The 23,033-nt window shown below is 42.1% G+C and overlaps 1 protein-coding gene across 2 annotated transcripts in view; it reads right to left on the bottom strand.

Annotated features, from left to right (window-relative positions):
* The window catches only part of LOC310953398 (A-type potassium channel modulatory protein KCNIP2-like), a gene marked incomplete at both ends in the record, with an annotated part of 92,363 nt that overhangs the window by 45,797 nt on the left and 23,533 nt on the right, over nt 1-23,033 (bottom strand). The window contains one exon of one of the 2 annotated variants that reach the window (XM_083922427.1): nt 4,803-4,890. The exons of the other annotated variant lie outside the window; for it this stretch is intronic. Coding sequence (XP_083778553.1) covers nt 4,803-4,890 — 88 coding nt within the window. Of the gene's footprint in view, nt 1-4,802; nt 4,891-23,033 lie in introns of those variants that run through there. 2 annotated transcript variants of the gene reach the window in all.

Raw genomic sequence — 23,033 nt, 5'->3', positions numbered from 1 at the left:
GGTGTGATAGATCAGGGAGAAACCTAAAACATGCAGGGCAGCAGCCCTCCAGGACTGGAATTGGGCACCCCTGGTTTATGTGAACTGGTATTCTTAATGAATGCATTTGTGCACGTATGTGGGCAGTATTTAATACATCTTAACTGCATTAAACAAAGTTAGTCCCAATGTTGGTTAAATCAACACACATGGCCTTGTTTCCCCCACAGAGGCTAATGAAACAAACTAATTAGTGGCCAAAGACGGGGCAAGAAGGAGGGCGACTACAAATGACTGTCATCAGTAATGCATGCCTGCAGACCCACACACACAAACACACACACACACACACACACACACACATGCACACACACAAACGAGCCATAACCAGACACAATCAGGCTCTTTAACATCATGTAGGTCTATTGTGGGATCGGCAGGAGGGGTTTCTGATTATAGTTGTAATTGACAGAACTAATTATAGACACAAGAGCCTATCCAGAAACCCTGTGTGGTATCAAGGCTCAGCAGGGGTATAAACTCAAGAAACAACTGGTAGAGCTTTTCATATATGATCTCCTGACTTCATCCGATGAGGTGGAATACAAAAACACCCTCTATAGTTTTTCACAATTGCTAAGACACCTTTCTTGAAACCTACCCCTTTTTCTCACAAAAACATAACAACAAATCTTACTACATGAACTGCATTCACAAATCATCTGACTCTTCTGGCAAAATCAAACCATCACTGGGAAACCATTTTCTCTGTGCTCAAAAATCAAACAATGCTTTGAGATCCTACACACAGCCAGTGAGCCCATGAACAGTACTGAGCATTACACACTACAAGGGAAAAAAATGGAAAACAATAAGAGAGAGATAAGAATTTCCATTGTGTATAGGATAAATGCATTTCTTTTATTTCTTTACATATAAAAATGTATATTGTATAATGTAAGTAGGCATACTGCAAGCAACAGTAATACAGATGAGGGATTCTGCCTCAGCATCACGTCTTTGTACAGACCAGAGGACTTTGTCAATAGCAATGCTTTCCCCTGCAACACACTGGGGGTAAAGGCAGTTGTGCCTGATCCAGCGTTGACGAGACTCCACACCTAAGTCACCGCAGGCAAAATCCATTGCCCGCAGGAGATTTTCCCTGATATACATGTTTTGGTCATAGACCTTCCCCTGCCACACGGACTATCACAGTTGCTCAAATTTGATCTGAAATTACTGTTCTTGCTCTCCGTCGTCCTCTTCTTCAACCACATCTTACATGTACAGTACTCTTTCTTCTCTGCCTCTCAGATTCCCATCCATTTTTGGTGTCAACATTTAATTCACCTGTGCCTGCTGAGCACTCATATTCTAGTCATTTGGTTTAATCTTTCGAAAATAGTTTAAACAATTTTTGAGTTCTCGTGTTTAAACTGGTGCGTCACAGTGCAAAATGTGTTTAAGTGAGTGGGAATGTGTTCAGGCTTTTGCCAAAAGAGTGAGTAATTCGATGAATGGGTTAAGGGTACTGATCATTTGGTTCAGAGAACGGAATTTATTATGTGTTTTAGCAATTGTTAAAAAAAAAAAAAAACAGTAACCCCGGACTTTCTTATTGCCATGTGTTCATATTTGCATTGCTTAAATCACTGTTAGGTTCAACAGAGTTAATTCTGTCTCTCCATGTGCGGCTTAAATGGCACGTCTCTCAGCACCTTGCCACAGCCAAAAATGCCACAATACTAGAATACCAAACTCTGAATGGCCTTGATGAAATCCCTATGTAGCACAGCCATTGCACAGTTCAGCCCTCACTGGCTCCCATTGCACTGAAGCAGACATCTCTTTCCTTGCTTTCTGTCTCTCTCTCTCCTATTCGTATAGACACACAAGAGTCAGTAGTCATGGTAACTCCATTCTAGGTAAACTTAAGGACGTGTTCATTGTACATACATGTGTGCGCGCAGACACACACGCACACACACACACACACACACACACACACACACACACACACACACACACACACACACACACACACACACACACACACACACACACACAACAAACACTCAATGTTTTCAATGCTTCATGGAAGGGGGGGGGGGGGGGTGAGATTGTGGTAGCTAGTTAGCTGCCTGAAGAGAGAGTAGTTTGTTTTGCAAAGCACAATGTCAAACTCATTCAAACTAATTTACCAGCCAGCAGTGTTTCTATTTCCTTATCTGAGTTTTTAGATGTGTGTGTGTGTGTGTGTGTGTGTGTGTGTGTGTGTGTGTGTGTGTGTGTGTGTGTGTGTGTATGTGTATGTGTATGTGTGTGTGTGTGTGTGTGTGTGTGTGTGTGTGTGTGTGTGTGTGTGTGTGTGTGTGTGTGTGTGTGTGTGTCCTATTCTCCTTCTCTGCCCTAGAGCTTTGTTTGTGTCCCAACATTGGGACTTGCTTTGTTTAGTGCATTTAAGATGTATTAAATACTGCCCACATATGCGCACAAACGCATTCATTAAGAATACCAGTTCATAACACCATGAAAAATGTTTTATATGTGGAGTAGAGCTCCTTTGAAAGACATGCTACCTCCATTGTTGAATGAAACCGTCAGATGCAGGCTTTCATTATGTGGCAGTGTAATATTGTTTTAACTGCTTTAGTATTGAAGTTTCTTTTTGCTCAAAAGAATAAGGCTGGGTTATTTTTTTTCAATGTTTCCTACTGTCAGCAAATCCCAGGAAAACCTCCAATGGGAAGGTCTGTTTGTCAATGCTTCCCCACCCTGTCTGTGGCACTAAGCCTATTGATGTATGAAGAAAACTTTTAAAAACATGTGTTTTTAGATACCTAGTTGCAGCGGTGGATTAATGTGTATCGGGTGTCGTATTTACAACAGCTGGATGGAGAAGTGTACATTGGCTCAAAATAAACTACTGTACAGTACATCTTCATTGTAATAAAGGTCATCCAGTGCCAGTGTGGCTATCTCCTGTGTTTTTAGTAGTTTTTGAACAATAACGGTGGTCTTTAGTACAGAGAGATAAGTTGTACCAGGCTTGGTGACTACACCTTTGAAGGGGATTTGTTGACACTAAGAAAAAAGGGGGAATATCATTAGCCTTATCTATTTATTTAAGCCAATTTATCATTCATTGCCATATTAAAAAAAAGAATTGGGTGTTTTACTTTTGAATCCAATGTTTGATTGTGTTTTAAATGCTTTAATACTGATGTTTGACTATTTTAATGTGGTAATTGGTCACATTTGCTTCATAGAAACAAAATCTAAAAAAAAAAAAAACCTCAAAAGTATCACTCTAACGACTAAAGAAAAGCTTTATCAGCACAAATATTTGTTATTGTTTCTGCATGAATTTTCTTATCATATCCAACGCCAATTTGCCATATCCAATTTGTCAAGATACAATGTTTATACGTGGATGATAGCGTGTGTATGTGTGTGCGTGCATCGACTGTAACCACATGCACACATGACCAATCGCTGCTTTCAGAGCACGAACACGAAGCTCTGCAGATGTCAAAGTCTGAGGAGATAACGAGGAGAAAAGCTGAGGCGGAGACGGATGTCAAATTAGCATTCACACACCGCTCTATTGACAAGGTCATCTAAACACTGATTTATCTCCGCCTACTAGGATCAACTGCTGGGATTCAATAGAACCGCCTCACTCCATTGTATCTTCCCCAAGGCAATGTGAGCTGCTGCTCAATATCACTCACAAGAAAAAGAGGAAGATGTAAAAGTGTAAGTGTAAAGCTTAGCTGCAGGCTGTCAATAGGCAGCATTATAAAGGGTGTTTCTGGAGAAGTACACTTAATTCAGCCAACACTAAGCTCAGTAAGACAAAGAGTGTGGGGACATATATAAAACAAAGATCTTCCAAGTATCAAGAAAAGCTTTTTGATGGCTCTTATACAACTTTATTCTAATCTCAGCACACAGATTAGCATGATATAGCTGTTTGTGACTGTACAGGGAGAGCTTGAGAGGAGGATGGGTGAGTTGATATCATACTGAGAGCTGACTGAAGGGCTGGATAAAAGGCTGTGTGTATCTTTCTCCCACTGATAGTTTCTCAATGGAGGTGGAATGCCACTTGCTTCCAGAGGGCAATCTGTTTGACTGCTAGAGAGAGAAAAGGAGGAGAGAGGAGAACAGAGCTGTGGGAGGGAGGAGAAGGGAGGCAAAAGGCAGATAGAAAGAGGAAAAGAGTGAGTTCATTCAACCCCAATAGCTTTCCAATAGTCACTGTGCATACTGATCATTAATTCTATTCTTATGCAACTGAGAAAAGTGGCAAAAAAACATATGCCCACAAGCATATTTGCTTACATATGCAGTACATATGAACATTATGCAGACAATAATCTTTAAGCTGTTTGATGTCTACACTTTGTATGGTCTCTCTGTCTGGAGATGAAACGAAGCATTCAGACATACAGTACACACACACACACACACACACACACACACACATACGCACATGAAAACCATGGACACACACACACACATGCAAACCTGCAAGTCCTCTCACACTCTTTGAAAGAAGAATGCTTGTTTTGGAGCTATGCAAATAAGAAACTCATCTGCTCTACCATCATTCAGGTAGAAAACAAGCTCATCTATAGCCACCAGACACTGAACTGATGGAACAACAACAGAACCATCTGCAAAGACCAACAATGCGAAATACACAACGAACTCCAGTGAAGACCATCTCCACTTAGCTTCTGTGCTCACGAAAGAAGCGCGCGCACCCACCGGCAAAAGCTTTGGGTGTGGAAGTGGAAGTTTTGGGTGCCTACCTTGGGTGAGCGTTCCCATGAGGAAGTGGTAGAAATAGCGAGCAACCTTGGTGAGCTGCCTCTTGCACCTTTTCCTGCACTGGCTCATCTTGGTGCAGCTGTGGTGGAGGTGGAGGTGATGACAGTGACGATGGTGTTAGTGTCGGCTACTCTGCCGGGGGAAGCAAGCTCTCAAGGTAGGAGGGGAGGAACAGAGCACAGTGTGTGCGTGTAGGTGTGTGTGGATGTGTGTGTATATGGAAGTCTGATTGCTGCTGCCTCGCTTCTCCTCCTCACTCACCCCTTCTCTTTCCTCTCTCCGTCGTCCTCCCCCCTCCCTGTCTCGCTTTCTCTCCGCTCTTTTCTCCACCTGTAGGGCGCCGGCTGTCAATCAGCCAGCAACGCTCTGCCTCCTCCCCTTCATGTTCTGAGATCTGGCCTCTCATTGGCTGGGAGTGCGGCGGAAAATTACGGACTGTCACACATGCGAGAGTACATGTGTGTAGGTGTGTGTATGTGTGTGTAGCAGTGTACTACGAGGAGGCTGGCTTGAGTGGCAGGTGGTGGTTTTTCTCCAGCTGCACTCTCCACACATGTTGGTGATGTTTGTTTTTTTTATTTCCACACATAGATCATGAAGAAGACAGCCTCTCAGTGTGTTTTTGTGTGTGTGTGTGTGTGTGTGTGTGTGTGTGTGTGTGTGTGTGTGTGTGTGTGTGTGTGTGCGCGTGTGTGTGTGTGAGTGTGTGTGCTGTCTGTCTGTGTGTTTCAGCCAGCAGGCGCTAGTGCAAAGTGAGGAAAATGTGAGGAAACAAAGGCATCTCATTAATTAGCATCACACACACAGCCCTTCTCTGTCTGTCTGACTGTCTCTCGCTTATTAATGTTAACAGCGAGGAAAAGAACGAAGAGGTTGTGAAGGAGCAAAAGAGAAAAGTGAAGGTATACAAAGAGACAGATAGGGAGGTGGAGATGGGGAAAGGGGAGGGATGCATAATTCATATCTTTCCCTCCTTTCACCAGTGTGGTAAAATTTAAAAAGAGAGCGAAAGCTTGACAGAGAGAGGGAGGGAGAGATAGAGCAAGAGAGAGAGAGAGAGAGAGAGAGAGAAAGAGAGATAGACAGAAACAGAGACAGAGACAGAGACAGAGAGAGCTGTTGGCAAATACCAGCCCTCACCAGCAGCTGATGGACGGATTATTAGAGAAGGAGGAGAAGAGGCGAAGAGAGAGAGAAAAAGAGAGAGAAAAAAAGAGAGAGAGAGAGAAAGAGAGAGAGAGGGGCTTTTAAATCCTGTGGCATTAAGAAAGAAAAGTATTTATGTAAAGCCTTTCTCTCTTCATCCTTATGATTCTGCCTCCACTCACTCAACGTGAACGCTTGCAGAGCCACTAACAAGGAGACGCACTCACCTTGTTGTCCCTGTTGACACATTTTATTGTTTCTCCCTCCACTACTACCACATTACCCTACTAAACTGCTGCCACTCCACCTTGTTCCTCTCTCCTCCGCCTTGATGCTGTATTAAAAGTGATTACCGTTACCACAGCAACCCCAGACTCCATGGATTTTTCTAGTCTGAATGGCAGACACACAAACACTCACACACGCAAACACACTTACAAACGTACACATCTGTTCCTTAGGTCAGGGGGAAGATCCATTTCATCTCTCTCTACAGGATCTATGCTCTATTTCTCATTTAGGAGTCAAAGAGAGGGGTCAAGGTAAAGGTAAGTGTTTGACAGTGAGCTGTTCTGGACTTGAGGCAACACTGTCAGTCAGAGTGAGGAGCCTTGACATAAGCGAATAACAGGGCAGGATTCTGAGCATGTGGGAGAGCAGATGGGAAGGACTTTAGTTTTTTTTTTCCTGACTGAGTATCAAAGATCGTACAAGGATTTTACTTACTAATTATTAACGTTGCCTACAGGCTTCTTGGTTCGGGGATCTCTAATGATTCAGGTCAGCATATACTCCCTTACTTTTGAGTGTGAATGCAAGGTTTCACACACGCCTTTGGTGCCTACTGCATTTACCACTATGCAGTATGTAAGGTATTCATTGGTATCTTGTCAGCTTAAGGTGGTGTTAAACCTGTAGAGAATTATCAGCTGACTGCAGTTATTTTACCTTGCACAGCAGCGTTCTGTACAGAGCTACTGGGAGTTGAGGTGCGAGGGGGGAGCAACTGGAGAGTTTCTTTTCATTGACAGAAGAAAACGGCACTTTAGGCTTTTCCTGATGAAAAAGATGCTTTGTTTCTCCTCCTGATTAACTTTGGCGAGAGTTTGACAGACGGGAGGTTCATCCAATCACCTGCCTGGTATCAGCAACAGAATCACAGGAGCGCTGCTGTTGTCCCTCAAACCTACAGTGCTCTAGCAAAGGGTAACAGATCAGAAAGACAAATTTGCAGACACTCAGGTGGGTTTGAAAAAGAGTACAATTTAAAAAACACCATTGCGTGTTGGCTTGCGCTAGGGGTGGAACGGTTTACCGAAAAAATCCGTCCGGGTCGGTACGCATCTCACGGTTCGGTACACGTGTGTACCGTTCGGTTTATGAGGTGCAACGTAGCGTAAGCCTTCATGACCGCTGTCCTCTCTCATATCCATCTCAGCGCTACGTCTAAGCGCTACCTTCTCAGCGCGTCAAATACCGACGCGCTGGGAGACTTGCTCCATGCGCGGCCTGTAGGTACACGGACACAACGCTACGCACGCTCCCGCTACACTCTTCTTCGTGGGATTCTGAATCCTCTTGGCAACAGCTCGCTAAGCTCCCCTCTCTTTGTTCATTTCAGTCTGGTTAAATCCGTGGTTAAATCACCACATCAATGTCTCTTTAAAGAAAAGTTGACACAGAAAACAGTCAGTTCACCAGAGAAGTTTTTGTTTCCGTCACTGTGAAGCCTGTGTTTACTCTACAGCCATATCTGCGTGTAAAGAGGAGAAGTTGATAAAAAATCATGCTACTCTGCATTTATGTTACGTTCATTAAGTTTAGTGTGCTCTCACATCTGTTTGCGTTGGTTGTTTTCTATATATGTTTGAGGAAAGTTTTAGGAAAGCCCCCCACAGTTGCCACACAGTGGTGAACTAAATCAAACAGTGCAGAAACGTCAGGTACATTTGTGTTGACATCGGTGGGTAAGTACAGCAGACAGCAGTCAGCTGAACTTGTCAGCCGCCTACAGGCCCTGTCTTCATCTTCCTGCCAGTATACTGCATGTCTGACTCTGACATCATGGTATAAAATATTGGGCATTTCATACTGCATTGCTCAACTCCAATAGAATTTAGGATATTAGAAATGCCTCATAGAGCAGAAGAAACAACAAATTCTATATGAGCAAGTGCTGAGGACATTTACAGCCAGACTAATTAAGTTGTAAAACAGCAAAGTATTTTCATAAAAGTTAATCCTTAGAACGTTTATAGTAGGGTGTAGACAATCAATGAATAATCATCTCTTTGTTTCAGCTTTAACTCAGCAGACAGGTTTTTCTGGAGAAATGTGAGTGAAGCCAACAAAGTTATGATTAACACTGTTTATTTCCTTATTTACACACACACACACACTTCCATGCACACTGTGTATCTCCCTAATCCTATAAATAATAGAGTCTGCTAGAGTCACATTGTTGTTTAAGAAAGACGGAACACACACATACACGTACTGAGCTGAAGAAGAACTGGAGCGATAGATTGAGTGATCAGTGTAGCATGAAGACGTGTAGCACTGGTGACTGTTACAACACAGCATATCCTCCTGCTCAGACACACAGGGGTGCATGATCTGATGGTGAAAGGTTAAAGTTTAATACAACCAGCTTTGTGGAGATGAAGGAATGTAAGAAAAAGAGGCTGATCAACATTTATGCCTGCAGTTAAAACCAAGGCAAGTCAAGAACATAAAAGCAATTCACAGAGCATTGCATAACCCATAAAGACAGTAAGAAACAGAATAAAAAATTACCACGCATATTAAAACATGAACGTATTTAAAGCTAGAAGAAGAACTTAAAAACATGGAGAGAAATAAACAGAAGGGACTCTCAACTGATCTTTGGTTGACTATGAATCAGTGTGACGGAGTCAGTCAGTCTTGACGATATTGGATCTTTCCCTGCCTTTAGCACATTTCACACTGCATTTTTGAAGGAAATAAAACTACTACAAAAGCACTGAAGCACACTGGAAGTCAGTCAGAGTTGAGGGTGCTAAGAGAATCTATAAAACATCATACTAAATGCTGGGTGACATTCATGGTTTCTGCTTTAATTTAAAGTTATACTCTGTTAGATTTCCATCTATCTAATTGCCTTTTAAGTTAATATCTCTCAAATAGTGAGTTAAAACAATGGTGATTGTCATGGTGATCATATGACTCACGAATGAAAGCACTTTTCTACTTGCCTTCTTTGCAGAGTATTCTAATATCCGTGTCTGTGGCGACATTCGCTAGATGTAAATAGGCCGCCATGTTAGTAACGCTGCTGATTGCGGTTGGTCTGTCGGCCCAGATCGTCACCAACGGTTATGCTGCGTTCACTTGTAATTGGAAATCAGAAATTCCATCTTCTGAGTCAGGCTTAATTAGGGTAGAAATGTAATAGGAGTGTAATAGGAGTGTGTGTGTGTGTGTGTGTGTGTGTGTGCGTGTGTGCGTGTGTGTGTGTGTGTGTGTGTGTGTGTATGGATTTAAGAGGGTAACATATAGGGGACGGACTGGAAGTAGAGAGGTGAATGTCTTTCAGAAAGGTTTACAAAAGCGCAAAAAAAAATTACAATTGACCGTGAACGTGGCAAGATGGAGTGCACTGAAAGAACAGACTTGCCTGCAGTTACCGTATTTTCCGCATTTTAACCACATTATAAGGCACACCTTCAATGAATGGCTTATTTTGAAACTCTTTTCATATATAAGGGGCACCGCATTATAGGGTGCATAGAATAGATGAGGGGCTTGTGTCAAGTGAGGGGCTTGTGCTCCGGGTCTGCAGCTGGATAGTATTGGCTAGCGCTGTTGCCTTCAGTCGAATAGTGATTGTACTGACACTTCTACTTGCTGCTCTCTGTTCAACAACCCACTGTTCGAGTTTGTCCTCCAACTGGAGCCATCTTGCTCTGTTCCCTCGGAAACTCTGTTTAGTTTTCTTTACTTGGCGCAGGTCATCTTGTTGCTTCCTTCACTTCCGCACCATTCGATGTTAATGTTAAACTCTCTCGCTGCTGCTCTATTCCCGTGTTCTACTGTGTGACTAATCGCCTTGAGTTTAAACTCTGTGTCGTAAGCGTGTCTCTTAATAGGAGCCATTTTGGGGTCTTTACACAAACACACACATGGAAATGAAACGGCACGCTTCGCGCTGTCATATATCTCAACATGCACCGCGCGTTACTTCTTCTACGGGGGAAAATAGAGTCGGCGGCTGCTTACCGTAGTTGCAAGACCTGTTGTGGCTCAATATTGGTCCATATATAAGGTGCACCGGATTATAAGGCGCACTGTCGGCTTTTGAGAAATTTGAAGGTTTTTAGGTGCGCCTAGTAGTTTTATAGTGCGGAAAATACGGTACTTCTTACCTAGCTAGAAACAACGTATTTTAAATCTTATGGAGTACAACTTTGATCATTTACAAAGTCTATCTAAAGAAACAAAACCCGGTTTGGGCCCGGAAATATTTTTGTAATGACATCACGTCACAAATTAACAGCCAGACAGACAAAATAAAGCTTCTCTGTCACTTAGGGCGCACTCACACTGTCCCCCGTACCGTGCCCCGTGCTTTAGGGTACTTGCCCCCCCCTCCCTCTCCCCCCGCTGGCCTTACTATAAAACATTCTGAATGAGTCTTTGAGTAGTTCTTGAGTAGGACTGTTCTTGTGACAACCCATTCTCACTCCCAACTTGTCAAATACTGCAGCTTAGTCGGTGGCTGGTGTTTGATATTAATGCACAAAGCACCCTTTAGCATCTGAATGCGACGCACCAAGATTTCAACTGCTCGGCCGCAGCCCTGTGAGATGTTGTACTATAAAAGGTCTGCGCAGAGTGGGTAGAGATTGTTAATGTTCTTTGTGAAACCAAGTCAGCGTTGACTTATTTTAACCTACATTACCTATGTAATCTACGTAAGCTAAGCAGGTAATGTGTAAGTACTTATTGTAATCTAAATCACACGCTTTTCCTAAACCTAACCCAGCAGTTTTGATGCCTAAACCCAACCATACCCTGCATGTTGAAAAATTACATTAAAAGGGTGCCGCCAAGGAGTCCTGAACATGCAGCCTTATGTGACGAGTAGAGAGTGTGTTGCATGTGAACATGCTAAACATAGCCTCAACTGAACACACACTGTATTTATTACTTTCAGAAATCAAAGTATTTCCATAGCAACAAAGTTAAAAAACTAAGAAATGAACTTAGTGAGAAATGTACAGTATATGTAATCTTTCCGAATTTGGGGCATAAATGTGACTCAGAATTGAATCCAGAAGTGATATTGTCTTCTCTCAGTATAATAGCTGTCACTCAGGGACCTGTCTTCTCTGACACTGTGGGTGAGGTAGCGCATGTCAGACCCTCTACACATGTCTGACAGGTTTACGGAGGATGTAGAGAAGCTCGTCTGCAACACAAAGGCGCCATTGGCTGAGCCAACAAGACAGACAAACAGAAATAGTAAGAAGCAGTGGTAAAATCACACAGTGTCAGAATTAGTCGGCTGTTACCCGGCAGGAAGATGAAGATTTTCAACAGGAGGTATGACGGAGGTGATTAGAAGACGTGGAAGTTGGGGTGTGGCTGATTCAGAAAGGGAGCTCTGCATGTGTTGTTGTTTTAGACACTGTGACACATGTCCGGGATTTGTGCCAAGACTCAGCCGCCTGTTCCCAGAATATGTATGTTTGTGTGTGTGTGTGTGCGTGTGTGTGTGTGTGTGTGTGTGTGTGTGTGTGTGTGTGTGTGTGTGTGTGTGTGTGTGTGTGTGTGTGTGTGTGTGTGTGTGTGTGTGTGTGTGTGTGTGTGTGAGAGCTTCAAGTGTTTCTGTCCAGGAGTCTGAGTCACCATCACCAAGATGTACAGGGTGTGACCCTTGCAGGACTAAATCCAGACAGTAGTCCATTAGCAACTATGGCCAAGAAACACAACAACAACAAAGAAAACAACATCTTCATACAATTAGCAGCTGACAAAACCTTTTGTATTTCAGTGATCAGAAAACAGAAAAAAGGACAGCAAGGGAGGCAAGAAGGAAGGACAGAGAGAAAGAAAGACAGACAAAGGGGTCAAAGAGACAATAAGAAAGATGATGAGGCAGACTTGCTGCACCATTGACCCAGACGGTGAAGCTCCAGATCGACAGGCTGTCTGAGTGATTGGATCCATCCTCAAGACGGAAACTTTGCCCTGACCATGAAGCGACTGTCAGAAACATCATCAAGCAGACTGGACATCTGGGGCTTTTGTGGCAGGTCAACGGGGGGACAAATCTACCTGACTGTGTGATTGACCTCACCCTTTTCTCTCTTTTCTCTCCCTTTTTCTTGACTATGGTTTGTACTGAGTGAGAGTCAGATGCAAAGCTTTTTTTAAATGAAAGATCAAGTTTGTGTGTCTGTGTATTTCGGGGGACGACAAAATGATTTTCCACAGATTTGGAGTCGTGCAGCAGTCTGCGCAGGCTGCCATATGAGCACACAGGAATGTTGGAGGACAGATGTGACAGTGACACTTCACTCCACTCAAGTGTCTGGCATCCACACACACACACACACACACACACACACACACACACACACACACACACACACACACACACACACACACTGTTTTTAACACTATTTATGTGGCGGACAAAGGCACCAGCTGGTGAAACCCACTCAACACTGTTGACTGGGAACATGTGACTGTGGAGGGAAGGAGAGGAGAAAAAGGCACAGGTGGAAGCACTCGGCTTCAGGGATGTGCTGTTAAGTTATCACAGAGCTGAGAAAGATATTCTACCTCTCCACATCCACTACTGCTCCCTTTGCATATTAGCATTTGGAGGTTTTGCCCTTTAATGGGCTGCCACAAACAAGCTAGTGTGGATTGGAGTTGGACTATAAAACTACATGAAAGTTCAAATTTGTGTATGCAATTTTAAACTATGAGCCCAGCTCTGTGAGCTCAGCAAATGGCTAAGAGAGCCACAGCTTCTACAGGATTAAAGATGGAGACCACAATGATAAGTGGCAAACATTTGCCGGCTTGCGAAATAGCCAGAAGCTAATGCTAAGCATTTGAAAATTGTTACCGGCCAAGAAGTTAGCTGCTCAGACTCCTGCAAAGAATCCTACACAGAGCAAAATGGTAGCAAAATGGTAGCGCAATGGTACCCCATATTTTTATGATATGATAGGATTTAAATAGATATTTTACACATTTTAATCCAGGTCTATGCTATGGCAATGTGGGCATTATGTTCAGATGAATGGTGCTTGGTCCGTCTCTATGGCGGAAGTCCCAGCACAATGGAGCAACAGAGATCTGCCCAAATTGCCTGGATTGAAATGGTTAATCCTTAATAATAACTGCCCTCCCCGATAAACATAACAGAAATTCAGTTAATCCAAACTTAATGTATTTAATTTGTCTTATATGAATGTGTCATTCAATTAAACATGTCATACCGATTGTGGGGGTTGTTACACATTTACAGTTAAACAGAACATAATGTAGGGTAACTAAACAGCTGAATGATTAAAGCAATCATCCGTATCCATGGTGATGGTTATTTTCTGCTTATGGAGCATGACGAGTGCATGCCACAATTACCTATTTATTTCTACCCTCCTCTTTAATGTGCTGTGAGGGCTCTCCACAGCTGCAATGGCTTACTGTGGAATTGCCACTGTTAAGTACAAGTGAGGAGGGATCATTAGTCAAAGTACAAGCTTTCTTTTTTCTGTTTTGTTTTAGCAGACGATAAATGTCGGTGCAATAAGGTAAGTGGTGGAATGTTACTAAATAGATGACTTAAATATTGTATTTGAAATGCTTGAACTTTTGAACCATTGTCTGCTACTTTATACTTCTACTCCAATACATTTAATAGGTAAATATTGTACTTTTTACTAGACTACATTTATTTGACACTTATAGTTAGTCACTTTTAACATTTAACAAAAATGTGAGTGAGTGATGACTTCATATGCTTATATCATATGATGCAATATTCTGCTATTATATCCATTAGTATCTGAAAGCTCCACATTGACAAACTACAATGTTGAAATGATCTTACATGTGTTAGTAATAAACACATACTAATTTCATAACATAACATTTTTAAAAAGGAGTCATTCTGCATAATGTATTGCAATTTTACTTTTGATACTTTAAGTATACCTTGCTGACTACTTCTGCACTTTACTTGTACACACACAGACTCACAAAGTAAAAAAACAAACGTCACTATCATGTCTGGTAACAACAAAGAGGCTTCTATTTGCTTCTAGCAAATAATAATAACATTTTAAATGGGATGGTGAATACTCATTATTAAGCACAGCACTGTGTAGTCATTGACTGATACCACACAAAAGAACACAAGCTCTGTTACGCTGCTGCCATCTGCAGGCAAAAACCTGCAGAGACACAACTCCAGGAGCAGTCTTCCCTGAGAGCAAACAGATGGACTGAGAGAGAGGACACACACACACACACACACACACACACACACACACACACACACACACACACACATACACACACATACACACACACACACACACACACACACACACACACACACACACACACACACACACACACACACACACACACACACACACACACACACACACACACACACACACACACACACACACGCACACACACACACACACACACACACACACACACACACACACACACACAAACACTTCTAACTTTAATGAAGAGAGACCGTAGAGGAAGAGGAGATAACTAATGATGCATGCAGCTGGGAGAGAAACATGACTATAGCACACTTGATTGTTAATGAATATTCATTAAAAGCTGTTCTAAAGATAAGAGAATATGGATTGCAAAATGTTAATTTGTGCATGTGCAAATATGTGCATGTGTGTCTGTAAGCATCTAAGGATCGGGTTGCCACCAAGAACCGACCTTACGTGGTTTCTCCATCCCTGGTGTGACCACTAAGGCACATAAGAGGCACATAAGAGGCGATTGTTTGTATCATGTCAAATGTCAAGACTATGACAATATATGAAATTAATGTATACAGCAAGCAAAACTGTCCATCTGCTGACACACCCCTGTCCTATAAATACATCTTATGTCATTTAACACTGAAAAACACAAATCACTGATATCTACTGGTTTCCTTTAACTCCACCAGAACAGCTTTCTCTGATCTGAGAATGGCTGCAAAGTTCTTGCTACAGATATTTACAATATTTATAGTCTGGATAATAGAAAAGGGGAAAAAGACAGAAAAATCTGGCATCTGGCACTCCAAATTAAACTACAGTGCATGGTGTTCCTGAACAGTTGGCTGTACTAAGCAGTGTAGACCAGTAGAGGGCAGCTGCAGAACAGTAAAACCACAATGTACATGTCTGTCGAAAAACAACATTTTATACAAACTTTTCCCTCATAGTAAGAAACAGAAAATGTCTTCTTAACATTAATTGTATGGGACTCTACAATGCCCTGCAGGCAAACTAGATTCAAGAAAGCAGTAAAATACACATGGGATTGCAAGTATACATTCAAATATTACGCATTACACATTTCATCAATGCATTTCCTCAACCCTGAATAAGGTAGGCTGTGGAAAGGTTGGCACCCACTCCAAATTAATATTTAAAACTATTTTATATCTCGGTAACAACTTCAGACAAATCTTACCAAAGCAATTATTTGGGCCGACTTTCCTTAGATTAATGTCTGGCACCAGTTTACGCCTGTCTGCTTTTATATACAGTTAATTATCTCGTGTGCAGAAAATATAGCAACAGTGTAATTGAACCATCAGAGGATGGAGTCGGAGATATTTACTGGTTTGTATCGGCCCACAGCTCAGTTGCTTCAGATTTAAGGATCAGGCTTCTGATTTGCTCTTTTGCTCTGGGCATCAGATGGATCTGTCAATCTGTATCAGTTCATCTTCGTGGTGGTGAAAAAGGTCTTGAGGGGACACGATGGGGTGAGGGATTCGTACATAGCGTAAACTGGAATAATGGAAGAGGAATGAGATACAGAGAGGAATTAATAGGAATTAAAACTTGTTGCACTTGTGGAAATTAACAGTTAGCTGTGCTGTGCTGTCTTCCGCTCTACATTAAATCTATACAAACACGCTCTCTTTTCCACTTCTACTACAGCTTGTATACTCTGTGGGAGCTCTTTACATAAGTCTTTGGATAAAGCCAGGGATGAAGTTGCTGCTGTATGGAGGATGAAGAAGAAAAGGGGGCAGACCCAAGGGAGACAAGACAGTGCAAGATAAGCAAGAGGAATGGATCACTGGGCCATGAGGTCGACAAATAACCCACATGGGAGATTATGTGGCTTTCACCCTGTTTTTATAACGCGGCACCAACGGCGGCAAAGTCAGCCGAGCTTGACGTAGGGGAAAAAAGGGGCGCCGGCATCAAATATTCTGCATGTGACAAAAGGTCTCTGATATTCCTTAAGTGCCTGTGTGACTCTTGCAATCACCTTGCCTTTGCTTCATCCTACTCCACTCCTGTTTTACATGTTATCATCTAACACAGACGCTCTATATTTCTTCTGAAGCCTGTGTCTCTCTTCCTTGCGCTATCACACCCAACCTCTTGGCTGCTTTACTGCTTCCCCCGTCTGTCTGAAGGCAGGCAGCAGGTGTTTTGTGACTTGAAGATCAGAGATCCTCCAGGAGAAGGAGCACCTCCTAGCCATGCTGCCTGTGTAGGAGGAGAGAAAATCTATGCTTCCATTTTCAGAGTATGTCTTCCCTGCAACAGGAAAGAGCTCGTATCCCACTCCCAGATCACAATCACATCAGTACAATACCAGAGAGAGTGTGTGTGTGTGTGTGTGTGTGTGTGTGTGTGTGCCTTATCCATGTTATATGTTCATGTGTGAGGAGCCTTTTTATTAAGAGGTCCATTCTGTGCATGAAATATGCAGATGTAACAGTGGAATATGAATTTGCACTGATTAAATCCAACCTTTTTGAGGTAACCCAATTTCACAGCACCCCACTCTCTGACCTAAAACTAGTTGCAGTGATGCTGAACACTCAATTACCCCCCCCCCCCTCTCTCTCTCTCTCTCTCTCTCTCTCTCTCTCTCTCTCTCTCTCTCTCTCTCTCTCTTTCACAGTAGTTTTGTGAATTTACTTTTTAAGTCAGCCATTACCAGTCATGTCGGTGTAGTGATGATCCTTTATGTAATGCCAGAACCCCATCATGTGTAGACTTCTCACTGATTGCCCCTCTTTCTCTTAACCTGACTAGTTTGTTGTGAACGTGATCCCGTGCAAGATTTTGGTGGCTGTGCAAGGTAATCTTTCTCTCTCACCTGCCAATGCCAACCTGCAAAATTATTTTAAAGCATATTCTAAATATAAAACATGTACGGAAGTGGCTTCCAACTTGTGGGTGGATGACTAAAAATATGGAGTGCAATGTTTATTTTTATATGACATGATTCCTCCCTGGTTGTTACAAACCATATGCACCACCATATGGTTTGTAAAAACAAAAAGGAAAAGAAAATGCTGCATCAGCACAAAGAAACTTTATTAATGACCATTTTAAAGACATTTTCATTTAAACAAACAAACAACCAAACAACCAAACAAACAAACAAACAAACGTGCTGGTTTAAATGCACAGAGTTGCTTGCTTTAGTGTGTTTTATATAATGTAAATGAAGTACCACTGTACCGATGGACAGACAAAATTATATAGTTGAAGAACTCCAGCCCACCAATCACCAATGGTCTAAAATATTGAATGAATGGAAGAAATCATGGAAAAATATTTCCACTTTCCTGTCCGGTTCACTGCCTTTGTTTACATCCCTACTAACCCTACCCTCTTACTTTACCTCCTTTATATTATCATATTCTGTAAGCTTCCTTAACTCGAGCAGACATTGTATGTATATTGTGTAAATCTGCAAGTTGTGCAATGCCAAAGCATAAGCCAGATCAGGGGACAAGTCACAATGTGGGCCTCAAACTCACACTGAATATGGACAAAACAACTGATCAGTTTTGTCAATTTCAGTAAAGTTTATTTAGACAAGACTACATTGTCCTCAAAAATGTTGGAAAGTGTTACTTTCAGCCACTCCACTATGGATGGAAAACATGAAAAAAAAAAAGCAAAAATATGGAGCTGCAGATGGCTAGAAGATGCAGACCCAGCATGGTCTGTTTGTTCTGCAGTAAAGATTAAAGTACCAAAAACATGTGAAATACTTTACATTCAAATGAAAAATGATCATTAATTAATCTTTTGACAATAACCATGTGTTAAATTAGATACTACGTTTCTTACTCAGTAGTGGAATTGCCCAAAGAATCTGATGAAAATGTCAGACATACCAGAAATGTATCTGATCATCCGACAATTATCATTGCTCGTTCTGGCAATTAATCGCTGTAACCCCCTTTTAAACTTCAATCTGGTGGAAATCTGGCCCATTTTTTAAATAAGATGGAGATGACCAATTCAGGATTAAAAATAGATCTGCTATGCTCCTGCTGCTGAGGACAAGTTTAACTTTGTTGTAAGAGTTATTTACTGCTGGATGAGCACAAAAGACTTCAGGCTCACACTGACATGGACCACACATCATTGGTTTAGGCAGGGAATTGCCCTGAGCCATTTTTGGTATCAGGTTGGCATTGACCGCACTGCCACCCTGGTGCCCATGTATTTAATTTGTATGTTTCCTCTTCATTGCCAGCCTCTGTTACCCTCATGGCTTCTTGTGAGCCATTAACCATGGGGCTCATTCTGGTGTGTCTGATGAGGACAGCTGCTGGGTTAAATGACCCATCTGTATCTAAATGCTATAATCAGTCCTAATAGAAGAGGGACAGATCACTCCCAGTGCTGTCAACCATCAGAGGACAAGAGTTCACCTTCACTGTGAAGTGAGGCACAGTCCACCTGATTGGGATTCCACGGAGAGACTCCCCTGAAGCTGTGCAACCGCCTTTGTGTATGGGACTGCAACTTTTTTGCTTTTTTGCTTTTGCTACAGTGCAAAAATTCTGAAAATTTGGAGGATGTCACTGAAAATGAAGGAGTGGATGGAAAATATTGATGGAAAGGTATTTCACCACCCTGAGGGCATAATTCATCAAAAAGTGTCAGTGCAAAGGTTATACAAGCATAAGGGCATGCTGAACAGATGTCTGAGCAGGGTGACTGCCCCAAGAGTGCACATTAATCTCACAACAGCCATTCGCTCTGCCATGTTCTCAAACTTACACCTTACCATTCACGGAGAGACAGCTTAAAAAACTGAAATCATTTCAAATGCTACTACTTTTTTGACAGCTCCTCCATTCGCGCTCATGTTACATGTTTCACAAGCCCGATTTCATCCTCACTAACACCACTAATAGCAGCTTTGATCATGACAAGTGCTTACACTACACTACCATAATCACCAACTCTTCTAATGTAATCCCTCACTTCTCTTGACACCATCTATAGCTTTCTTAAGGAGCTCTCTCCGTCTGTCTCTCCAGCGGGGCTGCTGCTGAACTTTCCACCTCGCTATCAACTCAATTTTCAGAGCTCAGTCGCCCACTCTTGCTGGGCTTCTTAAGTGCTTCCACTCTTGGCTATTCCTGCTGACTATGTGTGTATGAATGTGTGCACGGATGCAGGAGACACCTGTCTAATGACACCGGTATGACGTTGTCACAGCATCTGAAACACAGACCCCAGGGCAGCAAAGCAATGGAAAATAATTGTATCTGTTTCTCGGTCTCACTCTGTTTCGGTTTCTGTTTCTCTCACCATGTGGGCAGGGAGCCCGGGGTGAACCAGGGTGAACTGCATCCCACTGTAACAGCACAGTGATGAAACACTCAGCAGACTCTGTGGCCTTTAGACAGACCTGACAATGTAAACACAAACGCACACAACAGACACAAACATCTTTCAGAGAATGAAAAAATGATGTTAGAGTTGTATTGATTCCTAGAGGACGCTCACCTCGTCGCCTGTAAGTTATCTTCTAACAAGCCGCTCATCTATCCTCCAACATTGTAAACACAACTGTTATGTAAGCCACAGAGAGACAGGGGAGTATGTGCGCGTGTGGGAGTGAATGCTAAAGTGAGCATTTGTGTACAGTAAGTGTCTTCGCACGAGTGTGTCCTCGCATGTACTCGTATGTGTGTTTGTGTAAGTGAACAGTAACTCCGTAGAAAGGAGCCCGACTTGGCTGAATTCACACAATCACCCAGAGGCTCATGGGAAATCAGTGGGCGGACAGGTATGGATCGGTGACAGGAGGAGGAGGGCGGATCGGGTTCACTCTCTAGCACACTTTAATGCTCTCGTTCTCTCCATGTCTCTCTCAGGGATTCTTTCTCTTGTTCTCTGAAAATAACTGTACCTGTTCTGAGTGGTTAACTTCTTTTGAGGTACACATTCAACTGTTACACATTCCTCTTAATGCCTGAACTGATCATTATCTGTAAATACTGTGGGTTAAATACTGTAGTGAACATCCACACTATCGTCCCTCTATGATTGCAAGGTTTTAACGCTTTAATGTTCAGGAGGATTAATAATGTGTAAGTGTGTAAGTTAGAAAATAAAAACATTAAATATTGTGTCTTTTTTAAAACTTTTTTTTGTGTAAAATTACTGTATATCATGTTTGGAAGTTTTCCTTGCCGTGTGGTCATAAATTCTACTCACTCAATCAACATATCATAAAAAGGGCAGTGTTTTCATTTATGTATGATATATGTAATGGCGGTAGTACAATCTTTTGAATACGCTGGTTATGGATTACAACTAACAACAAGTGCAAGTACAACCGTCACCTAAACGTGCATTTTATTAATGCACTCACACAAACCCACACAATGACACAGTTTCTGATTACGGGCATTTCTTTGTGGATTGAGCGTTTTGATACTTTCACATTATTTATATAGCACCTCCACCTGCTTTATATTAAATAAAAAATGAAACGGAAATCTCACTTTTTACAGTATGGGACTTTTAATTCAGTTCCCCTGGCGATCGTATGTTAGAACAAACTGTAAAGACCGAAATAAAGATCAATTCAACGTGTTATACACCTCATTAAACTTAACCAGGGTTTATTTCCTGACGAATGTCATGGGAAACAGACCAAATGATCAGTCAGCATAGCCTGCCAAGCAACACTTAAACACAAGCAGCCATTTTTTTAATACATTCTCTCACTAGTGATACCCTGAGCTGTGAGAAAACATAAAAAGAGCAGCTCAGTTCCAAAAGAAAGAAAAGAAGCTCAGCTCTTTCTCCTTTCATCAGTCGCAGTGACAGGTTTGTGTATTTGATGCTTCGCAGAGACAAACAAACAAACAAATAAAAAACAACTCTGTGTGTGTGTGTGTGTGTGTGTGTGTGTGTGTGTGTGTGTGTGTGTGTGTGTGTGTGTGTGTGTGTGTGTGTGTGTGTGTGTGTGTGTGTGTGTGTGTTTTATTCCAACATCGCAATGACACTGTTGTTCTCATCTCCTGTTTTCCTTCTGTCCCCCCTCCAGGGTTACCCCCAGAAAAATTTTAAAATGTATTTTTTTTAAGGTGGACTAAGGTGATGCTGAGTAAAACCAGGAAAGCCGGCTTGTTATTAAAATAAGAATAGCTGGTCCACCTTAAAGTTTGTTGAACCTGGACTGTTGCTGGTGCTACCTTCAGGGCTACTTTAATCTTCCGGTAGCAAACAAAACAGGGACTTGGTTGAAACATTGAGTTGTGTTTTGACAGAAATACTTTATCAATTTAATTATAGGTGCCTGAAGACAGTAAATTGTATGGCTTTGTCTGCTATATTCTCTTATTCTCCTTCTCTGTCAGCACTGCCTTTTACCTCCTTTCTGCATTACTCTTCCACTGTTTTCTTCTTTTTTTAAGCCTCGGAGCTTCTCCTAAAATATGAACCATGCGCTCCTCTCTCCCGCTGCTCGCCCTCTTCTTTTATTCGACACGGGTGACAGAAGAGACAAAGCAGCATGAGGTGAGGCATGCAGGGCAGCAGTGGAGAAAAAAAACTCTCAAGGCTTCACAACTTTCCTTTATCTATAATATATAGTGTGGCTTATATTAAATGCAGCCACGGTGCCCCTTGTTCCCAATTCACTAAGTCTCCTGGCTTCACTGTGAAGCACTCCTCTGCAGAGCCATTTCCATTGCAAACCTCTTCAAAAAGTACTCTACCCTGTGAAAAGGCTGCGCTTTAACACTACAGCTCAGGAAAAGATGCTTTGGTTTTTTTTCTCTCTTTTTTCATTTATCCATCCCTCTCCTTATCGACCCATCTCTGCCAACCCAGATTTGTCTGATACACCCACTATCTCTGACTCAATTTTTTCTCTCCCGTCCTTTTTCTTTCTGCTTCTTAAGTTTCGACACACGGTTTGGAGGGACAGACAGGGACAATGGAATGACAGAGAGAGAGACTGTCTGAGGCACGACAATGCTCTCGTCAAAATATTTTATTAGATGTACACATTTAGGCATTTTTGGGGCTTAAAACTGCATAAAAAAGTAAAAATACGAAAAACGCTGGACCGTTGCGTTTCCCTGTGCTCTGATATGCTCAAGCTGGCTCTTGGCGCGTACATGTTTACGCAACATCCATGTGCAGTACAGGCAAACCATGACAAATACTGTATGCCAGACTATGTCCATCAGTCGGACATTCAAGTTGGGACATCCTAGCAGCTCTGATAACTATCCAGGAGTCATTTCAGCAGTTAAGCAGAATTATCACAAATAACAGAAAAGAAGAAAACGCATTAATGACCTAGGGCAATTTTTTGATCCACCAATTCGCTACTAGAGAAAGAAGTAGAAGAAAGTTTCCACACATGCGCAATCTCTTGATAGTGTTGTGTGGCAGTGCTTCACAGTACCACCTAGCCACCTGGTGTGCATACTACTTTTTGCGTCACTGTATGCGCACAAATTTCCCTCCCAAAGACACTTGTGAAAACGGGAATAAAAAGTGAAG

This window comes from Echiichthys vipera, assembly GCF_963691815.1.
Source record: "Echiichthys vipera genome assembly, chromosome: 11".
In the NCBI taxonomy this organism is placed as follows: domain Eukaryota; kingdom Metazoa; phylum Chordata; class Actinopteri; order Perciformes; family Trachinidae; genus Echiichthys; species Echiichthys vipera.
This window is presented reverse-complemented; position numbering and strand designations above follow the sequence as displayed.